General features: G+C 39.0%; 1 protein-coding gene across 4 annotated transcripts in view; it reads left to right on the plus strand.

Annotated features, from left to right (window-relative positions):
• UGP2 (UDP-glucose pyrophosphorylase 2) overlaps positions 1–12144 on the plus strand; it is a 57610-nt gene extending 45466 nt beyond the window's left edge. For all 4 annotated transcript variants that reach the window (XM_005686796.3, XM_005686797.3, XM_005686795.3 and 1 more), the window contains 7 exons: positions 2687–2872; positions 4291–4424; positions 5143–5440; positions 6551–6748; positions 7283–7525; positions 10497–10601; positions 11689–12144. In XM_005686796.3, the coding sequence (XP_005686853.1) occupies positions 2687–2872; positions 4291–4424; positions 5143–5440; positions 6551–6748; positions 7283–7525; positions 10497–10601; positions 11689–11796 (1272 nt within the window). In that variant the 3' untranslated portion in view covers positions 11797–12144. The remainder of the gene's footprint in view (positions 1–2686; positions 2873–4290; positions 4425–5142; positions 5441–6550; positions 6749–7282; positions 7526–10496; positions 10602–11688) is intronic.

Below are 12169 nucleotides of genomic sequence, written 5' to 3' on the forward strand. Positions count from 1 at the left end.
TTCAGTGGGGCCTGTATTTAATTAGCTGCTATATTATAGCAAGACAAGTAGGTATTACTGAAAGCACCACCTAAAGAACCATGGTTCCTTGACATTTGTAGGGGTTAGGTGACTCCCTACCCACTTAACTTGGTGTACAAAGTTCTAAGTAAGGCACTTCACAGAGAATTCTGGGCTCCCACCTAAATGATAAACAAGTTTCTACTTGGGAGTTGCCTGCACCTGGGCCCAAAAGTCTCCATTAGCTCAGTTTTGGAATTTAACATTGTTCTTGGATCAGCTTATTTTATTTCACCCCAAATATTTGGAAGCTAATTTAGAAGTACATTTTAAATTTAAACTGAAGTTCTCAAGATACCAATCTTGGGAAGATTTGAATCAAGACCAAAAGTGTATTTAATATACCTTTTGGCTGAAGGCAGATGGCCTAGTGTTAAAGTCATTGTGAGGCTGGGACCTTTGATCACCATTACATAAAGAATAAAGGAGGATACATGATCACCATTATATATAGATTAAATTTGGGGGATACAAGAAAATTTGTTTAGCCTCCATAGACTCAGTCATAAGGAACTGTCTTCTTAAAGCATTCTAGTAAAATGCATGTTTTGAAATTTGATTAATATGAAGAAAACATTTTTTTCTCTAAATACTTTATATTCTTTATCATATGTGGATCAAAGATGTTTTGTAATGAATATATGTAATATTGGGATTTTTTTCCTTTCCTGGTGAAACTTTAAGGCTCCAGGGTTGACTTTTGGTTTTTAATTCATCTGCACAGATGATATGAGTCAGTGTCATTGAAGTTGAAAAAAGGTTATATTGAACAAAAAAAGGATTTTGGCAGAGTTTTATTAAAACTGAAACATAATTCTGATTGTTTGGTTGATATTTTTTAACAGGCCATCTAGAACTGCACACGCTGCTAGCCATGTATGTTGATTTACATTAATATTAAATTAAAATTTCAATTGCTCAGCTGCATTTAGCACTGTGTCTGGAGGGTGACAAAATGGTGAAAAATGCTATCCTGTTGATCTTTTGACTGCATACCTAAAAATATGAAGAAATTTCTTTTTACATTGTTTACATTTTTGTAAATTTTCTGCCCTGAAATGACAGGCTGCCCATTCCTAAGAGATAATGGAAAACTCATAACTCAGGTGTTGAATAGTGTCTGAAACCCTAAGCCCTGCCATTTTGTACTGTTATCAACTGTATTTGAAAGAGCAGTGTTTTCTCAGACTCACACTTTTAGAACCATGGTTACACTTGTAGTATTATTTTTCATTCTTTTAATCTTTTAATTCAAAGCTGAGGGTATACTGTTTCTTAAATTCAAATGAAGAGAATCCATTTTCTAATTCACTAAACTAAGACTTCAGAACATGCATTCTATTCAATTTTAATACCTACAAATGGAATAAAAAAAGTTACTTAAGGCTCGATTTGCCATAGAATCTGTCAACCTGTATTACATTTCTTTGTCAGTCTCCCCTTCTCTCAGATCTGCTGCATACACAAATATCAACTTTATTAAATGAAAGCATTTGTCTGGAAAAATCTGCATTAATTTGGAATCTCCTGAAGCATAAATAAGTCACTTTAAAAAAAGAACGCTAATTAAACCTTGAGGACATTGTGTTAGGTGAAATAAGTCAGTCACAAAAGACAAGTCCATTGTGATTCATGTCTGAGCCACCTGGAGTAGCCAGACTCATGGAGATAGAAAGTAGAAAAGTTTTTTCTCATTGTTTCTCATTGTTTTCTAATGAATTTAGGTCCAGTTTTGCAGGATGAAAGAGTTCTGGTTTTATTACTTCAGTCCACTTAAGTATTATCTATCCTCCACCATGATGTAACTAAAGAGTACATTTGACGACCTATTTCATAAAAGAAAAGTAACAACAAGTGTTCTGTAAATGGATAGAAAATACACTGTGATCTTTTTAAAGGCTCCGTTCTTGTTGTGAGATGTTTCGGCTTGTTTGTGCCTCTCCTTCTAACAGAAGAATTTGAGCGTCCACTGTCATTGTCCTTTCCTGTGAGGAAGAAACTGAAGATTAAGCCTCTGTACTCATTTCAAACTTGTTTTACTATTTACACAGCTCATTTTCTTTCAGGCAAACTTGCTTTTGTTGAAAAAAAAAAAAACTTTCAGATTGCAAAAAAAATCACACCCTTGTGAACCATAACAGGGCAGACATTGGTAGCCTGCTCCGAGTGTTTGGCCCTGTCTCCAGGAATTTCACGAGTATGTTACCCAGAACTGTATGATCATATACATACTTGTCCAGAACCTAAGCAGACTCATAGTGCACCAGAAACATGTACAGATGTGAATGAGTTTGTGCATCCTGTTTGCTATGTTGATGCACATTGAGAATTAAGTGCTTTTGAAGGTAGTCCAAGAGAAGTATATTCTCACCAGCCAGCCAAAATATTTGTAGACTGTAACTTTTCCCCCTCTTGTGCTCCATTGTACTGTAAGTGAACCGCTGAACTACTTCTGTGTGCAAGGGAAGTTGCTGATAAGAACTTAATTTTGAACCATAAGGGCCCTGGACATTAAAGAAAATGTAGCTAAAACTCTACAGAAAAAGCAAACCTCTTCAAGGAAGCATGGAAATAACCTTGGTGTTGATTTGGTTTAACCTCTTAACAACTTTAAAAAATTTTTCAGATTCAGCCCTATGAGAAGATAAAGGCCAGGGGCTTACCTGATAATGTATCCTCTGTGCTGAACAAGCTGGTGGTGGTGAAACTCAATGGCGGTTTGGGAACCAGCATGGGCTGCAAAGGCCCAAAGAGTCTGATTGGCGTGAGGAACGAGAATACCTTTCTGGATCTGACCGTTCAGCAAATCGAAGTGAGTTGGAACGTTGAGCCTTTCTCATGAGCTACCAAAATGATTTTCAGTTTTCAGGTTACTGTAAATGTTACCTTAGAAAATAACAGATGAGGATTTGAGCTAGTCAAGGAGCATGCTATCTTTAGTCTCTTTATTAGTGTGTTAAAAAAGGTTTGGTGTTCCTAAAAGCAAATCCTTAGAGTGGTGTGAAAGCTTTTGATCTTTAAATAGCATTTGTGGCGCTGGAATCTCTGGATCTCTTCAGATTCTCCTTTGATCTCCCTGCCTCTCTCCCCTCCTTCTCTCTAGGGGTAGCCTTCATCAGAGCTGGGATGATCTGACTTTATTAGCCCCCTTTTGGAGGCTGGGGAGAATTTCATGTATCTGGCTGGGTACCGTGGATGCTAAGAACTGTCACTGACTTCTCTTTTACATAAATCATAAAGTCCTTAGTCATAGACCATAGCTCTTAAAGGGCAGTGGCCCCTGTCTTTTTCATCTCTATATCCCTAGTTTCTTATACAGTGCCAGCAATCATTATAATAGCAGTAGCAGCAGCTAAGGAGAAGGCAATGGCAACCCACTCCAGTGTTCTTGCCTGGAGAATCCCAGGGACGCAGGAGCCTGGTGGGCTGCTGTGTGGAGTCGCACAGAGTCAGACACGACTGAAGCAACTTAGCAGCAGCAGCAGCAGCAGCTAACATTTATCCAGCACTTACTAAGTATCATTCTGAGCTCTTTACATGAACTGACTCATTTGTTCCTCTCAACAACTCTTTAAGATAAGCACTGTTATCATCACCATTTTACAGATGAGGAAACCAAGACACAGAGAGGTTGATTTATGCCCAGGCCTCCCTAGCTAGTTAGTAAGTGCAGAATCAAACAGGGAACACAGAGCAGTCTGACTTCTAAGAGTGTATTTTCTCCTCACTTTGTGCTGCCTCTTAGCTCTTCCCAGAGATAGAAAAGATATGTTAGGCTATTATTCACAGTCCTTCACATGATTCCTGAGAATAGGGAGACGTCTTTGTAACATTTGTACTTTCGTTCCCACAGTACTTTGGACACAGAGTAAATACGTAGTCTGTATTTGCCCATCCAGTGAGGCCACAGGGCAATGTGGCTTGGCACACAGTCCCAGAGTTGGACTGTGGGGGCTAGGAGGGGTGTCTTGGCTCTGCCACTGACCTGCTGCTTCTCTGGGCCTCAGTTTAGCCATCCATGAAATGGAGGCAGTAGTTCCTGTCTCACAGGATTGGGATGTAATGAGCAAGTACATGGTGAAGATGCCAGTTATAGTTTATTTCAAGTCTATATATTCTGCTATTATAGATGATATGAACATTTTGTGATCAACCATTGAGAGTTAATTTTATACTTTGAAACAAAAGAATAGTAAGTCTGAGTGACCTGATTGTCGTTTTCCTCCCTAGCACTTGAACAAAACCTACGATACTGATGTTCCTCTTGTTCTAATGAACTCTTTTAACACGGATGAAGATACCAAAAAAATACTACAGAAGTATAATCACTGTCGTGTGAAAATCTACACGTTTAATCAAAGCAGGTACAAGGAGTAAAAAAGTTAACTCTGTGGGATGTTACTTCCGGAAAGGAGGACTTCTTTGTTTTGTTTAAACAGAGCAGCCTCAAGACGTACATGTGCCAAACTGTCTACAGGTGTTTAATGCCTTTAAAGGCTAAACATTAGTTAACAGATACATGGCAGTTATAATCACTCTGTGGGTATGTAACTTGAACTTCTTAAAAGAGAATCTGCCTGAGATTTTGGTTCTCAAAAGTGGTAAGAAGCAGACATCCCTGAGTACCAACCTGCTGTTGATTTTCTGGGAAAGGAAGAGAACCACCCCTGAATATATCTATTGGTAAGAATGGACAGCATTTCCCAAATAGAGAGCATTTCATTTTTTTTCAAGGAAAAGAACAACCTCACCACCAAATAAGTTTGAGAAAATTTACTTAATATGTCTTTCCTTTTGAAGAGTCATAAAACATATGAATATCTTAAAAATATGGGGTGTCTTCCCATCTGAATGACCATGGAATAATTCTTTTTTGCAGCAAATATCACTGTGTAGGAAGCTGGTTTTTTGGTCAACACAGATAATGAGAGATTTTCTTAAATAGATTGACTTATGATTAAATTACTATGATGGATTTAAAAGGAGGGAAATTTTATTTAACTTTACATGCATTGTTTTTTACTCGAACATCTGGAATACTCTACAGAGTTGATACTGAAAAAGAAATTTTGTTTTCTTAAGGTACCCAAGGATTAATAAAGAATCGTTACTGCCTGTAGCAAAGAATGTATCATACTCAGGGGAAAATACAGAAGCTTGGTATCCTCCGGGTCATGGAGATATTTATGCCAGTTTCTACAACTCTGGTTTGCTCGACACCTTTATAGGAGAAGGCAAAGAATATATTTTTGTGTCCAACATAGATAATCTGGGTGCCACAGTGGATCTTTATATTCTTAATCATCTCATGAACCCACCCAATGGAAAACCTTGTGAATTTGTCATGGAAGTCACAAATAAAACCCGAGCGGATGTAAAGGTAAATACTGAGAGGAAGCAGTTTGGGGATTTACATCTTCACATTTCATAGTTGCAATTCTTTATTGAAAAGTTTCTAAGCTTAGAAACTTGATAACATCACTGTAAGCTAGAGTGGGATAGTGTTCTAGAGTACCCTGAGTTCTATCTGATATAACAGTGTGTAATATACATCCAGATTTAATAGTAGTAAAATCATTTTTCTTTTTCAAACAATCTATATGGGCAATTTTAACTAAAAAACAATTCCACACATATTTATAGGATTATCTGAAACATATGTGAAAACACTGTTTGTTCCAACCATTAATATTCTTCTAGTTGGACGCTTAAGTGTTTTTAATTGTTCTTTTAATGGAAATTTACTTCTATTTCTACAGTGTGTATTTCTCTCTGTATATGTTTTATCACTGTAATATCTTTTGTTACAAACCAAAAAGAGCAGTTTTATACAAAGCAAAAGTTAGTTTTTTTCATCTTGCATGTTTAGTGATGATGATATTTGGCCTTTGATCGAATAGTACACAAGGTTTTTCACTTAGCTCCAGGGCGTAAGAAAAGTGGGTAGTGTGTGATACTATGGCTGGTCCTTGGGCTGGGTTCTGTTTCTCTTGCAGATGTCCCCCTCACACACGAGTGAACATTCCCCTTTTCCTGCACCTCACGGCCTCTAGGCTAAGGCCACGCTGAAGTCTCTTCTCTTCCACTTGTGCCTCTGTCTTGCCTTTACTCCCCTCATCCCAGACGCAGTCAGAGCAGGGTCTGAGGTGGCAGGATCGGTCGTTTGGTGATGGAAGGTGGTTTGAGAATAAGAGGAATGTCTGTTTCTGGAACAGTTGTTTGGAAAGTAAGGAGAATGCTGAGGTACCCCCAGGACTTTTATTATGGACAAGAGGGAGTATAAAACAACTGACAACCTGAATTATTTTCTTTGGTTCTACTTTCATACATGTGTTACTTTGTATCCCAGACCGAATCACTGCCATTGCCTTTTATTTCTGGGGGATTTTGTCATCAGTGACTTTTCTGTATCATTCATAGACTGTAAACAGTGTGGTTTGGTTATAATTGGGAGCGATGTGGAAGCACTCACTCTCCTCTGCCTTTCTAGGGTGGGACACTCACTCAGTATGAAGGCAAACTGAGACTGGTGGAAATTGCTCAAGTGCCAAAAGCGCATGTTGATGAGTTCAAATCTGTATCAAAATTCAAAATATTTAACACAAACAACCTATGGATCTCTCTTGCTGCAGTTAAAAGACTGCAGGAGCAGAATGCTATTGACATGGAAATCATTGTAAATCCAAAGGTAAGCCAAAGTTGCAGACCACTGGGCTCCCTGGTTGCAGTCACAGCACACCCCACACAGACTCACTGTCCACTGCCTCTGGCCCATCTAGTCCCTGGGTCACTCCCTTTGGCCTAATTAGCTTCTTCCGTTCCTGGCCCTCTCCTTGAGTGACACCCATCCCGTAGTTTGCCAAGCAGTCCGTGGTGTCCTTACTTGACCCTGGGCTGTGGTAGCGGCAAGAGCACTGGGGCCCAAAGCAGAGGATCTACCTCAGTCCTGATGCTCTGGTACTTAGAGGCCTCTTGGCCCCAGTCATCTGCATGGGTGTTCTGAACCTTCAGCTCTTTATTGTAAAATGGAAATGTTACTGAACCAGAGAGTTATGATGCCGAAAAAGATCACATATGTATAAGCACCTCCCTGTGCTTCAGAGATATCAGCTCTCAAAATTTGTTTCCTTCAGTGGATCTCTGAAACCACTCCCCAAATAACTAGCCCATATAGAACCAAGTTACTAAAACCTGTTTCTTTCTCCTGTTTCCTTTCTTACAGACTTTGGATGGAGGCCTGAATGTCATTCAGTTAGAGACTGCAGTAGGGGCTGCCATTAAAAGTTTTGAGAACTCTCTAGGTATTAATGTTCCTAGAAGCCGTTTTCTGCCTGTCAAAACCACGTCAGATCTCTTGCTTGTGATGTCAAACCTCTATAGCCTTAATGCAGGATCTTTGACAATGAGTGAAAAGCGGGAATTTCCTACAGTGCCCTTGGTTAAATTAGGCAGTTCTTTCACAAAGGTATGTAATTATAAATATGATATACATGTGAGTTTGTATTTCTTCATGTGTAATTAGAAAGATAGGATACACACGTGGAGTCTGATTACAGTCTTTGCTGCTAATCTATTATATTCCTCCAACTCTGATATCTTTTAATCAACCATAGAAGAGGAAGATGTAACTCACTTTTTAACTGCTTGCTGTATAGAGCAGTAAAGAATGTTTCCATTTTAAGATATTATATCTTATGTCTCGTCTAAGACCATTACTGCTTTCATCAGTGAGAGAATGTTAATTCTGATTTAACAAAACCTATTGAGCCTCTGCCATGTGCAAGGCAGTGTTCTAGGTATTTAGCAGTAAATAAAACAGGCTAAAATCTTAGCCTTCCTGGATATTCTAGTGGGGTAAGAAGCAAGTAAGTCAAACGTATAATATGCCAAGAGGTGGCAAATGCTAAATAAAGGAGTGGGGAGCGTGTGGGCGTGGTGGTGGTGGTGACATTTTACATTGGGTGGCCTCAGAGGTTTATCTGCAGGTATCTGGGGCATATTCTAGGCAAGAGGAATAGCAAGTGTAATAAAACCTGACCCTGATGTGTTAAGTGGAATCCAAAAAAAATCTAATCACATAAAATGCTGTGAGGCTAATGAAGTGACAGGGTTTAGCGTTTGTGTGGCCTGTGCCATCCAAGTCTATTCTAGTCCTGCTTGTAGCTTAGTGTCACCTGGTTCGGATATCTGCACTGCCCTTATACATTCCTGGGCTGTGATTCTGGGTCCTGTGGCCGGGTTGGAATTTCCAGGACAGCATCATGCATTTTAGAAGTCTCCCTGTCTTTGGTGCCTCCCTCATCTGCCTGCTCGGGCTGGGAAAATCATGGTGCTACATGGACCCGCCATCTTCCCAGATCCTGAGATGGAATTACTAACCATTTTCCACCTAACCTCATCTTCCCTTCCTTCCCTCCCACTCTTTCTAGCCTCTTCCATACCCTGCAAGAGATAAGAACTTTAGGCTGTCTCAGTTTGAGAACAGGGGTTGAGAGGGCAATGGCTAGTTGCTCTGAGGAAGAACATGTTTTAGGGTTCCTAAAGCACAGTGAGCAAGTGAGCAATGGGGGTGGGAGATAGACGGTCAAAGACATAACAGGCCAGATTATGTAGAACCTTGTAATTGAGTATTGGGAGTGTGGCTTTTTTCTTCTCGGGGTTGAGAAGCCATTGGAGAAAGTCAGTGAAGGGATGAAGTGACCAATCTGGTGAGCAAGGGTAGAATCAGGGAGACCAGGGAATAGGCTGTCACTGGAATTCTGGCTTGGAGCAGGGAGGCTGCAGGGGAAATAGTGAAAAACGTTAACATTATGAAATATTTTGTAATTTGTACCTACAGGATTTACTGGGTAGGAGGGTAAAAGAGAATAGTACAGATGGCTCTAAGGTTTTTGGCCTGTGTGACTGGAAACGTGGAGTTGTCTTTTACTGAGGGTGTGGAAAGCTTGGATAGAGCAGGTTTAGGGGGAGCATAAGGGACAGTTAAATTTTGGAGATAGTGTACTTGGACCTTCAAATGGAGAAGCTGAATATATGAGTCTGGAGGTCAGAGGAAAAATCTAGAAACACGGTAAATTTGAGAGGTGTCGGTTTATAACTGGGTATTTAAAACCATAAGGATCACTGAGGGAGTTAATGGCGTGGTAGGGAGTCAAGAACTGAGCCCTGAGGAACGCCAAGGCTAGAGGATGCGGATATGGTGGAGGAAGCAGCAAAGGTGACTGCAGAGCTGCAGATGAAGAACTGGGTAGAAAACCATGACTGTGTGTGGCCTGAAGCCAAATGAAGAAAATGTTTCACGAGAGAGGAACTGGTCATTTGTAGTCAAGTGCTGTGGCCAACTCAAGGAAGATGAGTGAGAACTCACAATTTGCTGTAACAGTATAGAGGTTCTGGAGCCTGACTGGCATGGATTTAAGAGAGAATAGAAGAGAAATTGAAGATACTGAATGCAAAAACTTACTCAAGAGTTTTGCCTTAAAGAAAAACATAAAAATGAGTCTATAGGTAGAGAGGGATATAAGGTTTTCGAGTTCTGTTTTTAAGTTGGGAGAATTTGTAGCATGTTCTATAATGGCAACCCACTCCAGTACTCTTGCCTGGAAAATCCCATGGACGGAGAAGCCTGCAGGCTCCCGCCCATGGGGTCACAAAGAGTCGGACATGACTGAGTGACTTCACTTTCACACATTGATGCGAATTGATAGAATCAAGAGGGAAGGAGCACTGAAGAGGGCAAAAAGGAGCATTGCTTCACAGTATCTTTGGGCAGTAACCATAAGAAGGGTTAGTCTTAAGTTGAAATAGAAATGGTCCGACCCCAGAACTAGGAGGGACAGGTAACTCCAGAGCAAGTGGGTGGTAGTGGTAAAGGCCAGTGTAAATTTTCCTGTTGCTTCTGTGCTTCTCAGCAAAATAGGAAACAAGGCCATAGAGGACAATTTCTAGTGCCAGTAAATCTAAGGAAGTAAGAGGCAAAGATAGTGATCTTGATACTTTGTGTTGTTGTTCTTCCGGAACTGTATTCCATTTCTTCTTAATCCTACCCATTTCATAAAGCCCAGCTCCAGTCTAGCTTGCTTCAAACCATGATGATCTCTTTTCCAACTAACTTCAGATTATGTGAACCACTCACCTGGCTTTTAGCATGGTGGTTATTTTTTACTTATTACTGTTTTAATGTCCAATCTACTCAGCTGTAGTGTAAACACTTGATTGTGGGGACAAAGTTTACCTCCTGGTCTCTCCTACACAGGCTATATAAGCTCTCACTACTCACATAGTGAGTCCTTAATAAATAAGGTTCTTCCCATAAAAGGCCTGAGCTTGGCCATAAACAGAATGTTAAACTTGAACTGTAAACCTTGTTAATTTAATCCCTGTTTTTCTGTTAACCCATTTTTGAAACAATTTTTATGTTTCCATTTTTCTTTCAGGTTCAGGATTATCTAAGAAGGTTTGAAAGTATACCAGATATGCTTGAACTGGATCACCTCACAGTTTCAGGAGATGTGACATTTGGCAAGAATGTTTCATTAAAGGTGTGTTATGATGAAAATTATAGTTCTTATAGTTTTATAAGACAGGTTTCATCCTTTAGTCCTAAATTTACCTTTATTTTAAGGAATATTTCTTACTCTATACCAGATTGCTTATAAGATATGCATTTTCAAAATGAAATAGCTTACTTCAATATTTAGTATTAATACTGTCATCCATAGACATACAACATGGTCAAAATATAATCATAATGGTTGTGTATAGGAATTTTGTGGAACATAGCATTCAAATGGAAAGCAAACACTATTAAATAATTGAATTGGTACTATTTTATTGAAATATGACAGTCTTTAAAATTGAATCACTGATAAATTAGCATTCACTAAAGATGACTATTTGAAAGTAGAAAAAAATAACAACTCCATTTATACTGATTATAATCTATTCCTGTTAAAGTAAAATGTCATCAGTATGAAGATGTTCGTTCACATTACTACAGTGCTTGGGTACTTTGCGTATCATTCCAGCCTAGCATAAGGAATAGGAAGGACTATGGGTATGAATATTCAAGTTCAGAACCAAAGATACAACACTTTTTTCCTAATCAAGTATTTTTTTAATTTCATACCTAGATTTCATGTGTTCTTATTAAAGTGACTTAAAGATCTTGAAAAAACAAAAAGATATATATATTTATATATAATTATTGCTGATACTGCCTTATCTAAACAGTGTTACTTAAATATGAATCATTCAACTGTTCTTTAAAAAAACAAACAAACCTGTATGTAGATAAAAACCAAGCACCGTGTAGTTTCTGAAGGTAGATAATGCTGGTGGCCTTGCAAGTAGTTCTTTGAAAGGGCCAGTCATGCTGTGGCACTGGTCCACTTCCCACTCCTAGATTCCTTGCCTCCTTATCAGAGATGGTACCAGAACTACTGCCAGCGTTGTGACAGGACACATTACAGTTTTCTTTAACAGGTCATTTGTTTTTCATATTTCATATTGCTTATAAATATGCTTACTCCATTGTAAGTGAAGTTCTACATAAACTTGATAACTGTATGAAAATCAACTGCATTTCAGCTTGCCGTTCCAATTACTCTTGTTTTTTCTGTCACTTAGGGAACGGTTATCATCATCGCAAATCACGGTGACCGAATTGACATCCCACCTGGAGCAGTATTAGAGAACAAGATTGTATCTGGGAACCTGCGTATCTTGGACCACTGAAATGAAAAATACTGTACACACTTTATACTCATTATGGGCTAAACAGTTTCTCACAATGAAAAGTTCCTCTAAGATTATAAAATAGGCAGGTACTGTTCTATGTTACTGTACCCTGCAGTGTTAATTTTTAAAGTAGTTTTCTGCAGTATGCTTTTAGTCTAAGAAAAGCACAGATGGAAGCAATACTTTTCTTTTTCGAAGAAGATCCTGAAAGTTAATTCATCTGAAAGTGCAATATTGTTTAATCTTAAAACTGAGGCAGCTCTGCTGGAAAATCTTTTAACAGAGGCCTCAGTGATGGTCATTTTGAACTGCTTGTGATTTCAAAAATAAAGCTGTGAAGCAATACATGTGTACACTCATACTTTTCAAT

This window comes from Capra hircus, chromosome 11, assembly GCF_001704415.2.
Source record: "Capra hircus breed San Clemente chromosome 11, ASM170441v1, whole genome shotgun sequence".
Taxonomy (NCBI): Eukaryota; Metazoa; Chordata; class Mammalia; order Artiodactyla; family Bovidae; genus Capra; species Capra hircus.